At 34.9% G+C, this 19,186-nt stretch overlaps 1 protein-coding gene across 1 annotated transcript in view; it reads right to left on the bottom strand.

The window, feature by feature from the left end:
* The window catches only part of LOC132704716 (spondin-1), a 29,395-nt gene extending 12,670 nt beyond the window's left edge, over positions 1-16,725 (bottom strand). Inside the window, 2 exon segments of the mRNA XM_060674902.1 lie at positions 12,812-13,009; positions 16,602-16,725. Coding sequence (XP_060530885.1) covers positions 12,812-13,009; positions 16,602-16,611 — 208 coding nt within the window. The 5' untranslated portion in view covers positions 16,612-16,725.
* Positions 16,726-19,186: the final 2,461 nt, after the last annotated feature.

Consider the following 19,186-nt stretch of genomic DNA (forward strand, 5'->3'; position numbering starts at 1 on the left):
TTGACAAATACGGGTTAACCAACTGATAGCGACCAAAAGTGTTTGAAAATTATAGGGGTGATAAATATCTACCAGAGGTTGTCTACTCATAGCTTGTTTACCATTGTTTTCCTTTCTTGTTAAACAGTATGCCATCCTTTCCGGTCTGAAGCCTCGTTCTTTTTAGAAGTATTTCGTGTCATTAGCGACTAACCAACTAACCAAAACTCAAAAAACTACCAGAGCGGAATGGCAGAGTACAGGGACATCTTTTTAAGTGTTTCACTAAGAATGGAAGTTTCTCTGTATGCCATTTTTAAATTACACGGACCGGACGTTCCATATGTAACTTTTTGAATTACAACTATAGAGTAGCAATAAAAAAAACAAATTACTCTTTAAATAAGATTATGTTATTATCCTATTTTCTATCGAACTTGTACTTGCCTCCTCATCCCACAAATACCATTTCTCTGGTGTGCCTAAATTTCATAGACACAAGAATATTTTTTTTTCAAGTTTTCATCTTTAAATTATAATTATCTAATAAACTGCGCAAATTAACAAATATAAATGTGGTTCAATAGTATAGTGGTCCATAGTAGTGTAATACGTAATGGTAGTGTAATAGTGTATAACAACAAATGTGTATAAACCACAAATTTCGTAATTCCCTATAAGGGTTAAACCAACCAAAACATTCAATTGTTTTCAATATATTTGCCATTTGCGATTATTTTCTGTATAAAAATATACGGAGCTAGGTGTACGACAAAATACGCGGCAATGTACATTTTACATTTGACATGTTCCAAGCGTTTAAAGTTATCTTGCTTAATCTTTTTGAGACAATTTTGAACAGTGCCACAACAAATCTCTTTGCTTTCGTTCCCGCTTAGCTGCCCCGTCGGGTTCGCATCAGCACTAAAAAGCTGCCATATTTGAAGCGCGTCGATTGTATTATCCACAACAGTTTTCTCTCCTCTTCCAGACCCGAGTTTCCCCACCCCCATTTAAGCGAATTACTAAACGGCCCTCTGAGAAATAAAACCAAAACAAAAATAACGTCACGGAGCTTTGCTAATGCATCCATCCAGCCGGCTGCTTGGAGTTTTAAAATATAGGCAGCGTTTTTCCCTAACTAAGCCTTCGACATTATTAGTCTTTTAGACGTAAAATGTGATAAGATGCGGGAAAATAACGCATGCAACAACATGCCGTATTGTTTCGAAACAAAATTGCTTCAAATGGAATTCTATTAATAAAACTGTAGGCTAATTCCTTTACAATCTGGTGTCACTCAAATAGATTTCTCGAAGATAAATATTGCGAATGCCATAATATGTTGGTGCCGGAAGACTAAAGAAATACAAGTTTAATGAAACAATAATTAAAATACGCGAGATACCAATACAAAATAAAATACGGTACATCAAAAATAGATGGTAATTAGAAATAATCCAGGAATAGTTTGCTAGGTCGTTGAAACTAAAATTAAATAAAAAATGTGGATAGTTAAACCATTCTTATTAAAAGAAAGCAAAAGAAATAACAAAGAAAAAAAGTGATAAGAAAGCACTAAACTAAAGAAAACCATCCTTTGCAGGAACACAAGATAAAAAGGTGAACAAAAGCTCGCTGACTTGATAATTTTGTAAGTAAAGATGTGGAACAGATTCTAACTTCAAAGAAAAGAAATAATAAATAACAAGATTACTGGATTAAACAACAAATATACTAACGAAATCTATCAAAACGGTAAATTAATAACAAAAATAATAAATATAAAACAAGTGCATAATACAAAAGGTATATTAACTAAAACCATTCAAACGTTTCTCAAGCGTTTGAAACTAACCAAAATATCAAAACTCGTAGAAAGTCTCACTGAATTTATATAATACAAAATATAAATAAAAATCCCTAAACAAAAGAGATCTTTTATAAAATTATATTCGATTTATCAATGCTATAGTTCGTTCGTTAGGAGGAGTCTTTTTTCCAACCGAAAAAGCTATAAAGCCAAGCTACAAAAAAAAAAACAAAATATTTTAGGGAGCTCTTTGCGGATCCCTTAGTTTATGAACGGATCGGCAACCCCCCCTGCCTCTCACAATACAACCTCCTTCCTTGCGAAAAAAATCTTTTCCGGGCAATTTGGTTTTAGGATTTCGGACAGATAAGGGAGGAATTTCACAGCCTCTATATTCTCGGGCATTTAACTTCCACGGGTGCTTTCCCGCGTTTCCTTTCAATTTCCGCCCGTTCCGAACGGAAATAAACTAGTTGTCGGTTGCCGAAGAGGAAAGCGTTCGCAAAACAGTAATTTGTTATGATACTGTCACTTATCGACAATTGTCCTGAAAACAGAACGGACAGTCCTAAATTATATTCGTTGTAGCGTCTACATGACGATTTTGGATTGCAAATATTCGCTCGAAATAACTACCATAATTAATCCCAAAAATCAAAATCATTTTATTGGCTGAATGGTAACATCACAGAATAATATTGGGTTCTGACCCTAAACAAACGAATAAAGAATAACAAAAATAATAAAAACATAAGTTGGATTTTTTTTTAAACCTAGTATTATTTCTGGTGGATTTACCGTCGTATTGTACCCTTAATAAGGAGAAGCCCAAATCGTATTTCAAAATAAACACAACTGCCGTTTATTTATTTAATTATTTGGATCGTAAATCCACAACTACAATAAAATCTTTAGAGTCAGATTCCTCAGCACACCACTTAATAAAACACACGCAGATACATAAAAGATACAAACTAACCAAGGTTAAGTTAAGCCTCGTAAAGGATTAATTACAGTGCGTCTTGTAAAATTTTTCGCAGATAGATCTAGACACGGTATTGGTATTGGTATTGGTATTAAAGGGGGGCGCCCTCGCGGGCGTCCAAGCACTTAGGCCACCAGATGGGCCCGTTGTGCCCCCAGGCCGCACTAGAGGGCGTCCAGAATGCCGCGCCCCTCCTGTAGAAGGTCAGCAACTCCTTTAGCCCAATACCGTGCACTGAGTCCGGATCGATCAGGGCCGTTCCGAAGACTCCCAATCTTGCCCACGTCAAGGCAGGGCATTCGGTGAGCAGATGATACGGGGTCTCCTCCCCTTCCATACACCACCTACACTCCGGGTCGTCTCCAATGCCTAGCAAGCAGAGATGCCTCCTAAGCCTGCAATGTCCTGTGTAGGCCCCTGTTAGTGCTCTACACTCCCTTCTGGTCAGTCTAAGCAGCTCCCTGGTCCGAGGAAGGGCGGGCCCATACATCATAAGCCTCGCCTGCCTCATTCCCGGAGCAACTCTCCAGCCCCTCGCGGCCCGGTCTCTCGCCCAGTATGTTGTGGATACATTTTTCTTTATGCAATGTGCAAGTGCTTTAAACTATAATTGCTCCAAGATCTGGCGTAATAAAACGGAATGTTCCATTTTATACATCAAAATTTTCATATTCCTACTAAAGCTTAAGAGATACCATTTAGACATGTTAAATTTTGGTGTATGTCTTTTCAGAATTCTATTTAACTTTTCTTGAAGCTGCCAAACAATTTCAAGTCAAAATTCAACAAACCAGCCTTTAGTCTTCGATATCAAGCAACTTACAAAGAAGCCCAGACAAGAGTTAAAAGAAAAATCAGTCCTGGGGAAAAGATGTAACAAAGTCAATACTTGTCTTGGAGGACAAAAAAGCATGGAAAGTTGGAAAGTCCTAAAATCACTCAGACAGGAAAAGAGAAAATATATTATAGGACCAATCTCGTAGTTCGCAGTAGGGAAGTTCAAAATAGAAGAACGAAGTCTAGCGTTCCGAATTAGATTAAAAGCTAACGAGATAATGAACATATTCAAAAATATTCCTGCAGAATTAATCAAAAGCGGTACAACGAAACTGTATCAGAAACTTATTCCAGAAAGGTTTAAACGCATTAGTGACAAGTTCCTTAAGTAGAATATATTGAAAACTATTGAAAGAAAATATAGGGCAGGAAGATAAGGATATAGAAGAGCTAGAACAAGCTGACTTTAGAGCGGAGAGATCCACTTCCGACCTCTTCTGCGTATCTTAAATAATAAATAACAAAAAACAAACGTTAGTGTTAAGCTGATAAAAGCCGTAAAAAAGCTATACGACAACACTACATCAAGAGTAAAAATAGAAGGCAAAATTTCAGAACGATTTCTTGTCAATAAGGGATTAACACAGGGGTGCTGTTTATCACCAAACTGTGCTTTTCCGAAGACCAAGTGATAATATTAAGTATAGAGGAATACAAATGGCGTCTAGAAGTTAATATGCGAAAAATAGAATTCATGGGTATTGGAGGTATGCAAAAGGATCTAATTCTCAATGACGGACAACGTATCAAGGATGTGAAAAATACTCATATTTAGAAATGAGGATTACCAACAACGGAACTCTGCGTAGAGCAATAAAAGAATGGAAGAAGATCCATAACTGCTATAAATTGTATAATCTGAGATAAAACTATCAGCAAATTAAATAAGCGAAGAGTATTAAACACCTTAGTAAAAAGTATCATCCCTATCATAAATTAAAGGAGCAATCGAAAGAAAAATAAGAGCCACTGAAATGGATTACTGGAGTTGTGGGGCAGGCAAGTCTAAAATCGAAAGAGCGACCAACGAGATAATAAAAAGAATATGATATGGACAAACACCTTTGTATAAGAAATACCTTACCAAGAAGATACTTCAATGAAATCTAGAATCGAAAAAGTGGGAAGGAATCGCGGGCACAGAAATTCGATTGAAAAACTTGGTGGAAAATTTATTTAAATTATATATATATATATATATATATATATATATATATATATATATATATATATATATATATATATATATATATATATATATATATATATATATATATATATATATATATATACAGGGTTTTTCACTTAAAACTCCGCACGCCAATAACTCCAAAACGAAAAGAAATATTTAATTTATGTAAAAAGTAGTCAAAGTGTGGGGTCAAGTAGAAATTTCCTAAAGTTTAAAAAATTCGACGCCTGCAAAGAGCTGCGCGTCGCGACGCGTCGAAAAATTATTCGATTGCAGAGACTCTGAAAATACGCGCATACAAAAGTACATATTATTTAAAAACTTTTTTGTTATTTACTCAAACTTATTTACTTTACCCGTTTCTAAGTTATACCGATTTAAAGTAAACACTTCTTGATTAATAAAAAATGTGATTAACGCTTATTTTTACAAGTATGCTATGAATGTTAGTTACTATGGCAACCATTATTATCGCAGTTGTTTTAAGTGCAATTACAAACGTAAGTTGTTATTGCTGTATCAAAAAATTGTCACATTTTGTCACAAGAAATATCCAAATTTGTTCGGTTTAAAAAAAACTAAGAATTATTATGTGAAAATGGTGCAATTTAGCAATGAGGAAAAAGTAGACATGTTACTGGTTGTTGGAGAATGCAGATGCAATTGTAGAGAAGCAAAAAGAGTTTACGCACGGCGTTATCCGCATAGAAGAGTCCCCGATGCAAAAACCTTTTCAAGTTTATGTAAAAACTTAAGAGAATATGGCAGCTTCATAAAACCTAAAAGAGATAGGAACAGGACGGCTACAAATGATGAAAATACTGCTGCTGTAATTCAGCAGGTTGATAATAACCCCAAGATATCCCTATCAGAGATAAAAGAAAATACCGTTGTTACCATAAGTTCTTCGTGGAGAATTCTACATAGAAACTCTTTTCACCCGGACATTACACCACCAGATTATTTTCTTTGGGGCTACCTAAAAAACGTTATCTATGAAGAACCTATCGAAGATATGGCTGATCTCATTAACAAAATTAGTGCAGCGTGTGCCGCTATCACAAGAAGGACTCTCCTACAAGTGACCCAAGCTCATCTGTTAAAAGTTTTTGATAGTTGTGTTCGAGCAGATGGACATAATTTTGAACAAAATTTTTGAAATGTCTTATTATGTAGTTAATTGCAATAATAATTTTGGTTATTAACTTGTAGGTATTTTACTGTTTTTTCATTTATTTATCATGTTATCAGAACTAAATCGATAAAAAATAATAAATAAAATCATACTAAAATAGTTGAAATCTATTGTTTGTAATTACACTTAAAACAACTGCGATAACAATGGTTGCCATAGTAACTAACATTCATGGCATACTTGTAAAAATAAGCGTTAATCACATTTTTTATTAATCAAGAAATGGTACTTTAAATCGGTATAACTTAGAAACGGGTAAAGTAAATAAGTTTGAGTTAATAACAAAAAAGTTTTTAAATAATATGTACTTTTGTATGCGCGTATTTCCAGAGTTTCTGCAATCGAATAATTTATCGACGCGTCGTGACGCCCAGCTCTTTGCAGGCGTCGAATTTTTTAAACTTTAGGAAATGTCTACTTGACCCCACACTTTGACTACTTTTTACATAAATTAAATATTTCTTTTCCTTTTGGACTTATTGGCGTGCGGAGTTTTAAGTAAAAAACCCTATATATATATATATATATATATATATATATATATATATATATATATATATATATATATATATATATATATATATATATATATATATATATATATATATATATATATATATATATATATATATATATATATATGGATGTAGATGCAGATATAGATATAGATATAGATATATAGAGCTAGAGCTAGCGATAGAGCTCGAGCTAGAGCAAGAGCGAGAGATAGTTAATCCCCTCTTTCAAATCATTATAGAAAATGGTAAACAGTAGACAGCTATGAGGTATCTCACAATATAAGTTAGAAACAGTTGACTAATTTTTGATAAAGGCATATCGAAATATGGATGATATCTTTTGTGACACCGAGTTGTATAGTTTCTTATTCAAATTTATTCAAATTTTTTAGTCAAAAATCTTCGCAAAACCGATAAATGTGTAGTTTTAATCGAGTTCATTTCCGAAATTAACCCGAAAATCGATACATTCCTGATCAAAAAATGTAATAAAGTCCATCATAAGAAATGCTATCCCGTTTTTTCTTTTTTCCTCTATGTCGATCCCGAAAAGACGTATTACCCCATAAACGCTCCCAATATTTCCTTATATATTTCCGGGGAAATACGAGCACTATTTACTTTATACGGTCATAATGTGTTGCCCAATTTATCATACGGCTGTCCAAATAAAATTCGGGTCACCAAGCGTTCGTCGCAGGCCCGAACAAACCTTCCCGACCTGCCCATTGTTTTTACGATATTTATATGGCGGTATTTTATCCATACTCGTTTTTCCGCTTGCCTTTTATCGCACACCTTTTTTTGGTATCTAAATTTCGCTAATTTCCCTCAGTCAGAAATGATTTTTTTTCAATTCTTGCATCAGAATACAGGTTGTGTCAGAACAAACCTCGCTGAGGTTTTGTTTTTGCTAAAAAAAAGGCCTCTCTCGAAAAAATGCTTTTAAAAAAATCGCTGTAACATGAAACATTTTTTACGCAGAGGTTCTCAACCGAAAAATCGTTTTTTTTTATATGGTACTCCCTGTATTTTTTTTGATCGTTTCTAGGTGAGTATTAAGGAATTTGATCTTAAAAACAATTGCAAACAAAGTTTTGGACTACACTGTACTAAGATTTCAATTTTCATGAAATTTGAAATTTCTAATATATATTAAATATTATATCGGATTTGAAGATCCTATCGAGTCCTTAACGCACTGAGCACCCTGTGTGTGTACTACGGAACAATTGAAAGCAGAGATACACAATACCCATTCGATTTTTTTAAATTTTAGTATAAAAAGAAAGGAAATAATTTTATCAACTCGTTTTATCTTAACACAAGCAGCCCAGTATCACACATAAGTTAAACAAAGCTATCGGGATTGATGCCATAACCACGGAACGCATTATATCTAGTGAGTGAATCCTATAGAACCTTATTATTACAGTTTATACATGTGCAATGGGAAATAACCCCTTTGAAGCATATCGCGCACGTAGTTTACCAAATCCTAAGCTGGGTATACGCATTCGGCAAGGATTATCTAGTAAATTTCCTCGAAGGAATGCCACTAAATTTTTAGAATTCATTATTCTCTCGTTAGCTATTTATTTTTAGAGAACGGAGACAAATGATTTTTGGCATCAGTTACGAAAAGTTTTTAGTTCGCAAGTAAACAACTCTTTTTGATATGATGTGATATGATAAGAAAAAAATATCACAAAAGAAAGAGAAGCATTAGAAGAGAAGATGTCCGAGCTATCTTGAAAAAGGCCAAAGGCTGCCAAACACATGTTCAATAGATGAAAGCTGACGAGCGATTTAAGCCTTCTAAACAATAAACAGATATTAGGCCAACAGAGACATACCATCGATTGTTACACCAAGGAGCCCGGTAGTTTTAAGTTGACAAAATGGTTGTCTGCTGAAATGATCAAAGTTTTTGGTTTTGCTGAGAGTAAGTTATTAACCTTTACTATTGGCCTTACTCCATTGCTCTTGGATATCTGACCTAAGGCGGTTAAGGTTCTACAATGTGTTGTAGGGATTGTGTCGTCAGCATTTAACAATAATAAATTTACCTATTTGAACACAAATACAATTAAAAGAGTTAATAATTAAAAATTTTCTATATAAAAAATTTCTCAAACTCGTCCACTCCCGAAGTGAGTCTTTTTAACTGATTGCCGAAATTTGCATCTGCAGCCGCTGCGAATGTTGTCGGTCCAGGCCTAATTCGACTCTAACTGTGCTATCAAAACAAATACAACACGGACTTATTTCGGCGCTTCAATTAAGAGGGAATTTTCGATATAAACTCGGGTTTTAATTAAAATTAAAAAGTGCCATTAAATGCGAAACTGCCCCAATTAAAAATGGCTTTTGTTGAAGCTCATCTGTAAACTTAATTGAATATTTATCCCGCCGACGAAATTACTTATTCTTTTGCGACAAAAAAGGCTGGCAGAGGTAGAAAAGTCGTCGGTAACGACGTTTCCATGGCTTAAAGTCTTGATAAGAAAAGATTTATGTATATAGGGCATTCTAGAATCAGTTGGAAGACAATGACTCCATGCAAAATCCCACAAGGATTGGTTTAATTTGACTTCTATTTATGATTATGACTTCGATAGGGTACGGAACATGAATATTCGATGTTTGGAATTGCATATTCATGCTTCTTTGTTTTATGGTCTGAAATTTCGGTCTTTAAATAACGTTTTCCCGTAAAATTTATTTCAAATTGTGTTCATCGAACAGACGGCAGAAATATGTAAAACTTTTTTTATAAACGAAGACATTCTACTATACGTTATTTATATTAAGTATTGGTAATACATATACAATTTTCTTGACAATGGTCAACAAAAGTGACACTGCCCAAATCGAAGACATTTCATAAAAAATTATTATCATTCTCAATGCAATTTCTTTAATTTCCATTTTTTTTAAACACAAACGTTTAGGTCCAATAACTAAACTGCACTTTGTGTTTTATTTTAGGTCTGCATTAGACGTAATGTAATTTGACAAACGGAGAAGCTAAGCGCCAAATACGGAACGAAGGCCAATAAAGACTGGATCGTGAAAGCTGTAATTGCGAAAGATTTCTTGGCAAGAAAATACGGGACCGCCCCAATTTTACCAAGTTCGCGGTTTAATTATTGCCTTTTTCCTCTTAGTTCCTTTTCAAGCACAACGTTCAAACGTCACGGCTTTGTCTATCGGCGAAAGTCTCGATATTTGTCAACGCGGGTAGTTTAATTTCCAACTCGAGACCATACATATCTCAGTACCAAATGGAAATACTTCGTTGCACCAAAAGTAAGTGAACGCTATAGGGCCGTGTGTAGCAACGGGAAAATTTTGAAAATATTTCTGAATTACAGGAACGTCGAACGGCAGTATTAAAAACCGCATACCGTCTGACATGAGTGGTTGCGTCTAGGCTGGGTCTCTGTTTTGTTTGTGGCTTTGGCTTTTTGTACTACATGACCACTAAAAATTTTAATTATAGAAGCAGAGGCTATCCATAGCGTGAATTTAAACGAAGCAAATACAGACTCCAAATAAAAAATTCCAGCAGACTTTCAAGAAAGAACAAGAGTAAAACAGAAAGTCTCGATCAAGACGTTTCTGCTCTCTTTGACTTCATCTCTTCATCATGAAGGGCCCAATCCGGAGGCAAGAGATTTAGAAATAGTTCCAAATGTTGATGTATTATGACGCAATAATATATATCAGGAATCTCAAAACCCGATACTATGGCCTGAGCAAGCGTGTTAAAAAGTTAGGACTTGGTGACGACTGCAGGAGAAACAGTATCAGAGCTTCATGCATCTCACACAAGCATACTTCGGACTGAACCCCGATGATAGGAAAAATGTTATCGGTGACTTTTTTACACGTTTCGATAACACCAATATTTATTAGTGAACGTTACTCAATCGCATGCTACACAATCGCACGCTACACCTGCTTCAAGACATGGCTCAAAGGTAATCCCCGTCGCTTTGACGAAATAATTAATTCTGCAACGCGTACCCTATTGATACGCAATATCGCTTATAAATTCTTGGAGCTTCGGTATTAATATTGCAAACGACATTGTCGGGGACTTGTTTGCAATTGCGCAACTGTGACAACCACAATCGCGACAGGACAACTAAACGCAGTTCTAAATTGCCGGAATGGAGAAACGCGCCTTTGTGTATTCCGGTACGTTGCAGTTCAATCGAATCGCTGAATATTTGAAACGAACCCGCGGACCTTTGGAAACGAGCCGTTCGGAATGAGTTTACTCCATTATCTCGGGTTTCGTTTGAATGTAAATGCCGCGACACATTACCCAGCTGAATTCCGACAAAATCTAAACGTTCTTGATTAACGATGATCGGTACACCTCAGTTGCCGGCTATTTATTGCTCGAGGTTAATGGGAAGACGCGGAGTATTGTCTTCATGTTGCTTTGATCGAGTTGACGCGAGTTATTTATGCTTGGAAGACTTTATAAACTACCTGTACGCCGGAGAATCAGTTCAGTCCATATTGTAAACTCCATAAAGTTGACTGTATAGCTTGAAATATTCATACAAACAAATCTCAATTTATTAGGGCATGCTTTGCAAAACAAAGCGCCTAGTCAGAGGAGGATGCCGCATTTGAAGTTAAAGTTTTCGCATTCCTTCCAATCGTTCATAGTAGGCCTATTCTGTGCACTCCTGGCCCCAAAAGTACCCGGTACAATTACGACTATTTTGTAATTGGGATATCCACTACAGAGCAGGCGATTAAAACTCTAGTTCTGCGTTCCCTCTAGAGTACAGATCTAGTCTAGGGGGAGAGGGAGGCATCACATTCAAACCAGACCAGAAGGTCCAAATGCAGTACCCTAACGGGCAAGGACCCAAGGACAAACTTCAACTGTACAGGGTGTATAACACCAACAGTAGGTTTGTTTTGTTTTGTCAAGAAAATAGACACTCTCGATTAACATTTGTCAATAACTATTAATACGATTAAGAGCTATCGCAATTTTAATGCACGAAAGTTGCAAAATAAAGGTTTATCTGAACTTAATCGCTCATAACTGATATACAAAAATGTCTACGACGAGAAGAAGTTATATCAGATTAAAATAGCAATTGTTGGCAAAAATATACAGAATATATACATAACAAAAAGCTCTCAATTTCAATTTCTAAACAAACATTTACAGAAAACCGGTCCTCAACATTCTACTACTAAATGAAAGTACTACAAATATTACAAGTACTACAAAGATTACACTGGCTAAACAAGTAAATCCAAGTTAATTAAGAATACCGAAAATACGCTTTTTAAAAGGCCATTTGTTTTGTTGTTTTCGTTTCAAAAAGAGAAATCGACAGAAGGAAGAGATTGAAAATATCTCGAACAAGTCAAAAAGGAAGATATAAGATGAAGAAGAAAGATATTAATTAACATTTTTCCGCAACTCATTGGTGTAGAAAACATAAAATTGGTCGTAAAATCGTCTCTGTATACCAAATAAATAAAAAAATCCTCCATTGTTACTAGCGAAAGCAATTACCGAAACTGACGCTCGCGGCAAAATTCTCGATAGTAAATGCCTGTGTACGGGAAAGTTCTAACGGAATCCAAACCTCAACGTATGACGTCGAAGCGAATGTGCAGGTGGTTTTAATAATATGCCCGGAAACTAATTGTTCGGTCTAATTAAAACTTCACGCGTATTTGACATTCCGCGTTTGTAACCTATAGAGTCATAAACAACGAGAAACTTTAAACACTTGTTTAACTTGGCCAGCCAACGGCCACAATGACCATCATTCGCAAACAATTCAGCGGGAATTGAAAAGTCCGGATGAAGCCAGATTTTTGTCTCGGTTAAAAAAAACCAAAGTGACTTATTTATTTTATAAAAATTTGGGCACGCGTTGAACAAACACAAAAAACTAAAAAACGGATGACAAACGCACAACAGCCGAGAAAGCAATTGCGTTAAATACATTTTGATTCTGATTAAAATCTCCATTTCAGTTATTAATTTTTGTTTTGTTTGTTTGTATCTCAGGTCCCAGAGAGAGAAAAGAATATTTATAGAAATCAATGCTGTGTTGCTATATAATGAACGTTCACTTTTATTGCCGTTATGTACGAACAAAAAGGTTAATAATATTTCTTGATTTGGTTGTTCCTCAGGACGAGAAATTTGCCGAAACAACGAGAATGTATGAAGACGAGTACCCAAAGTTTTTGCTTCATTGTTTCGTTTCAATGTAATAACTCTAGCTTGACTCACCGGTATACTGTTCCCCTGGGATGTATGAATCAGGATTTCCTGAAATATCTATCCTGTATCTGCCTGGATATTCGCTGCACCTAGGAGATGTTACCCCTTCGGGGATCATATCGCATCGCAGTCCGATTCCATACCCAACAGCCGCGAACATCACCACCGAAAGAAGCATCGTCGCCAAACCTTGGCGTAGAACGGGATCTGTATAGAAGAAAAAGGTGACTCTCGACGCTTGAATAAAACAACGTACAGTTTGGATCAAGCTGTACACTTTCTGAGAAAATTCCTGATTTTTATAGCAACGAGTTACCCAATAATAGTTTCTATTCATTTGACTTCTAACTGCTTAAATCCTTTATGATTAGTTCAGGTGAACGTGTAGTATGAGTATTATATTGTCTAAATATTAAATTTTAATCAGAATATCTGTTTTATTGGTGTTTGACGATCTAACCTACGCAATGGGGTTCAGCGAGTGGCAGTTCAGCGTCATTTACGTCAAACTGTACTTAATAAGTGCGGTAAAAACACATTCCGCATGTGTTCCACACACTTTTTAATAATTTTGGAAAAAAATGAAATTAGGGCAAATGTTAGTTATTAATAACTATTCATTTTTCGTAAATGAATTTGTTAAATGGCATTAGGAAACGACCCTAATTTCAATGAACAGAATGTGGGAAGGATTATGCAACCAATTTTACTCCTGTGTATTTTTGCCCACGTATAACGGGTCGAATTGTAGTCAATTTTACAAATTTTATTTTTATTTTACAACGGGCAGGTGGAAAAACATTTTTTCGACACCGGATATAATACCTCGTTATTTAATTCTGATATTTGGACCCACACACTTCCCGCATCGGCGTGACATGGTTCGTGTAATTCGATCAAAGCTGCAAAAACCGACCGTCGAAAATAAAACATCGAACATTGCGGAAATGGGGGATTTTCAGTGGACTAAAAAACGGTGGCGCGTTTTCCATCAAAGGTTACGCAAACAACACTCGAATGGGCACTAATTATTCGATTACCGGCCCGGATTACCCCCATTTCAAAAGAGGAAAAAACAGAAATTATTTTTTTTTTGGTTGGTGCGCCTATATATGCGCCTATGCGCCTATATGTCGTATTTTTTTAATAATCTGATAATTGTGTTATTTATGATAATGAAAAAGTATAAAAAAACTTTGACTCTGGCAAAACCTATCAATTGCATTTAATAATTTGAACTCTAGCGAGGTTTGTGATAACAAACGAAGAGTCGATAGATGACAAAGGCCGATATCGCCATCCTTTAACGGCTTTAACTTTAAGCCCGAAGCTATAACGATGGCTCTAAATGAGTTTAGCGAAAACTCCCATCATTCGCTGAAAAATTTAATGGGGTTTAGAATATTAAAGCTTAAAAGATAACGAATTGGGGCGTCGATATTTGAGCATAAGTAACAGTCCCTCTAAAGCGAAATAGCTCAATGAAGAGCGACAATAAACCGATCAAATTGCCAATTAAAAAAAATGACAGGCGCTTTTGAGATTCGAAACTTGTAGTGTGTTTCACACAAAATTCTCTATTTCCTTATCTCGTTCTTGTTTTTGAAAAATTCTCTACTTTATAGGAATGTAATTAATGCTCAGTTAGTTGACTAAACCTAATTGTTAGTGAAAAAAATAGTGATAATAATAAATTAATTGATAACGGGCAAGAATGTCAAAACATAATAATGTCAGCTACTGCGTAACATGCGAGCCAAAGGTATTTTAATAAAAGTAAAAGATAAAAACGAACTATTCGTTTTGATTTTAATGTAATAATTTAAACAATATTTGGCACATTAAATGCGTTAAATTCTTTTAATCATATTTTAGGTTAAGATAAAGATATCGAGATGCAGTTTTCACTGGGTTGTTGGGCCCTTACTGTATAATAACGTAAAAAAATAATATCGTAGCATTTATTCGTTTCTCAGAAAATTAAATGCGTTAAGCCTTTTTGGAGAAATGGAAAATTATTTTAAAAAATGTTTGAGAGCCCCCCCACTACTTTCCCTGTAGAGATAGAGCAAACAGCATTTTTTTTTCGCATTTCTATAAGTATCTGCTTCTCATTACCCTTACCGGTATATATTATTATAACAACTGTTGTTCTTTCCTTAAGAAAATTCAATTCTTCCAAGGAATAATTTATGGGGTTGAGAAGAAAAGAATCACAAACGCACAATCATTTGCGCGAGTCATTTTTACACATCCGACAGTCTCGCCTGACGCAACGTGTGGATAAATGACAACAATTTGACAGGTTTATAGTTCAGTTTTCACCTCAAGCGTTTGCACTGTGTTCGAAAGTAAAAGGAAAGAAACCACCCACACGCATTGATTGCTTCTCACTTCAAAATCAAAAAGTAAGAAACAAAAAATATGTACGCTAGGTATGGATGGAGAAAAAAGGACTTTCACTTCAGACCACAAAACTGCAATATTGAATTGAAATACTGCAGGAATGGAATTGTGTGGATGGTAGGGAACATGATGAACATGATGACAACGGATGGCACGCTATTATTACTGAATTACAGCCACAAGAATTTGCGCTATAACCAGTGTACAAGTGTGCGAGTACCGTATCGAAGTCTTCTCAACCCCCCATAAACCACACATTTTATTTACAATATCCGGTTCTCCCTCCGTGTATTAAATTTAATGTACGAGTAGCGTTTAATTAAGATTTAATTTAAATTTCGCGAGATATTCAGAAGGAATATGAGAATGAGACCGCTCTTAAATTCGTTTATGATGGCGTAAATTGTTCGAATCGATAGAGACTTTTCAATTCTGTAAACTTTGAATAAGCGTACTCGAAGTTTAATTTTTTCGGAAAATTAATATCTTACCTGCTAAGAAAAACTTTCAATTAATTTAAATTACCGACTTTTAATTAACATCAACAATAATTTTAAAAAAGCAATTTTAGTTAATATTAATTATTTAATTTAAATTAATTGAAAGTATTGGTTAACAGGTAATAGATGAATTTTTCGAAAAATGAGAACTTTTTTTCGAGTTCGGTTATTAAAACTATCCAAAATTCAAAAGTCCCCTACCAATGATTCCAATAAGTAACCCCATTTCAAGAGGGAATCTTGAAATAGTTTTAAAACATACGAGCAAAAGGTCTAAATTTATTTTTTACCATAACATGGAGAAATTCTTCTCAACCTAAACGACCAAAAGTTAAACTAATAAACTTTTTGTTTAAATACATTTTTCGAAAAATTAAACGTCAATGTTCAGAACCAATAAAAACCGTGAAATAATATAAATAAATAATAACTATTCTAATCGACAACTATAACACAAACAGTAGCTATTTCAATGCGGGTACTTTATAAGGGCTGTTATGTTTTTGTTATCAAATTCTATTAAAAATTAATAGTATTGTATTAAAAACAAAGCTAGTAGCCAATGAAATAGTTTACCTTAACAAAAATTGCATTTTCAAATTTCCGCTAAAGATTTTTTTGAAGTTATTTATTTTATTATTCGATAATATAGAAACTATTATCGATTCTCTAATTTCTACTTTATTACAATTGTTTAACGTCCATTATTGTTATTTTTTAATATTTCCTATGTTCACGACCAAATTAAGTAATTCCTTAATTTTAACGTATAATTTGAAAGGGGCAGTTTGTAAAGATTGCAGCAACAACAAAACAAATTTTAAGAGAGCAATATTCTATGATACCAAAAAGACCATTTCCTCGCAGAAGGAAAATCAAATTCTTAAGCATACCTGTACCCATCGTGGCACTGTAGCTTCTCGCTATGACGAGCGTGTTTTCTAGCAACGCCTCTAAACGACCACCCTCCGACAAGTTTCAGACACGTACTGAAACTCCGCTGAAAACTGAAAGCCCTTCTCCGTCTCCGAAACGCTGTGGCGGAAACCGTTGGAATGCTTCGACGTGAATGAAAACGTTCTGAACGTACGGCTCGCTTTCAACAATAGAAGCCAATAACAAAATTGAAGAAAACTGGTGTGAAAAATTGGAAACTGCATACTCGTATTACGCGAAAAATTGTTAATCACCAAGAAGTTAAGAATTTTCCTTCACAAGTGGCTTTTTGCATTGCATTATAAAAAGGATAAATATTAAAACCAATTAAATTGAAAAAAGCTTCTTATTTTATAAATTGTAGTTCTGTATCTTGAAATTTAAATCATACCCCATTTGTTTCAATTCTTTTAAACGTTTATTTTAATTTAAAATTTTTATGTTTGATTTTTATGACAATATTTAATTTTGCGATTGCCCTCTTGATTAAATCTTATTATGCATTATAATTATTATTATTCTTTGTTGTTACACTTTCAATACATCCACTATCTTATATGATAAAAAAGAGTTCATCGACGAATTTTTGCGAATATGTTCAAAATTAACCGTCTTCAGTCATGGGTGCTACTCTCGATTCGTTATAGGCGAACTCAGATTTCCATATATTTAAAGTTTATTTTAAAACCGTGTTATTAATAAATGATAATTTATTCTATTGGTACATGACACTTCATATGGGCGAGGTTGCTTTTCGTTATTTCCAAGTATATATACTGACTTCTCCAAGGCCTTCGACAGGGTTGACCATGGCATTCTGGTAAGGAAGCTCTCAGGGATGGGAATCTTTGGAGACCTTCTAAATTGGTTTCGCAGTAATATCACTAACCGTAAGCAATCAGTTAAAGTTAAAAATTAAATTTCGTTAGAGACTCTTGTGACGTCGGGTGTACCACAAGGGGGACATCTTTCCACATTCCTTTTTAATGTCTTCATTAATGACCTAAAAAATATTTTTCGCTTTTGCCAATTTCTTGCGGATGATCCAAAGCTTTTTAAGGTTATAGCATTACCTCTTGACTGTCATCGATTACAGGAGGATCTTGATAGGGTTTTCTTTGTGGTGCAGACAGAACAATTTAACTCTTAATACAAACAAGTGCAAAATTGTAAGCTTTGGCAGATCCAAAAATCCAGTAACTTTCACCTATCGTTTGAACTCTGGATCGCTCGCGAGACAGAATCTAGTTAAAAATCTTGGAGTTTTGAGGACATTTTTACGTATAGGGAGCTGTACTATGCGCTTGTGCGTTCAATTTTAGAGTATGCTAGCTGTGTCTGGCAACCATACTAAGCAATTCACAAGGAAAGGATAGAGCGTGTGCAGCGTAAGATCCTTAGAGGGATAGGGTTTAAGTTGGGAATGTCATTTGAGGATATAAACTACGAAGAGATTATGAAGCTTTTGAATCCGACATCTTTGGAGAGTAGGCGCATATTTTTTGACATCGCCACATTATACAAAATCCTTAATAATTTGATGGATTCACCAGATCTTCTGGCATCTGTTGGTTTTCATATTTCTCCTATTAATGCAAGAAATAAGGCTCTTTTTAATATTGATTTTCATAGGACCAACTATGGCATTAACTCGCCTATGAATCGAATGTGCAAGCTGACAAATATTTTACTCACAAATAACGAGCATATTGATTTATTCTCTGACTCTCTCAGTAGTTTTAATCGCAAAGTAAAGATGTCTGTTTTTAATCAAAACTTGGTAGTCACGCAACTGCTATTACTATTATACCTCAACTGTACAAAACGCATTACATCACCACACGGGTGATTCTCAAATGGTACTACCGATTCTGCCATCAAAAGAAATGAAAAAATGTTGACCAATTTTGTTGTTTTGTTCCCACATAAAACCAAAACGATTTCGATTTTTCGATTTCATTTAACAAGCGACAATTGCCGCCAACGTCAATCTAACCTATGAAAGCAATAGACTTTTGTGCAGTCATCCGGCGGACCTGTTGAAAAAAGTTTCTTAATTAAAAATCGGAGTGTGGTTTCGCGAGTTCTCTGGAATCCGCAGATGCGGTTCACCGCCAGTTAGTAACCAATAAACTTTAAAATAATGATTTCGGCGAATTCTAACTACTCCGGGCGGATTGGCAAATAGTTTCCCGCCAAAGAATGTCGTTCCGAAATCCCTACTTCGTTGTTCCCGACGTTAAAGAAAATTTAATCGCAGTCTTTGTTTGCGCACCCAGTCCAAAACTGAATAAAATAGTTTGCCAAGACGCGCAATTAATTCGAGATGAAAATTTACGGAAAAAAAAGACAGGGAAACCAAAACGAAACTTGTACTTTAGAAACGAGTATTGTACATCGCACTAGGGTACGAAATTGAGAAATTTTTGCTCTAAATACCAAAAAATATGAATGTTAAGTCTTTCTTAAATATATATAATCCGGGAGCCCTGGACCTTTTTTTAAAATGATAAGCAACAAGCTAATTCTTTGGAAATCGTTT

Source organism: Cylas formicarius, unplaced genomic scaffold (assembly GCF_029955315.1).
Source record: "Cylas formicarius isolate icCylForm1 unplaced genomic scaffold, icCylForm1.1 PGA_scaffold_7__23_contigs__length_41026272, whole genome shotgun sequence".
In the NCBI taxonomy this organism is placed as follows: Eukaryota; Metazoa; Arthropoda; class Insecta; order Coleoptera; family Brentidae; genus Cylas; species Cylas formicarius.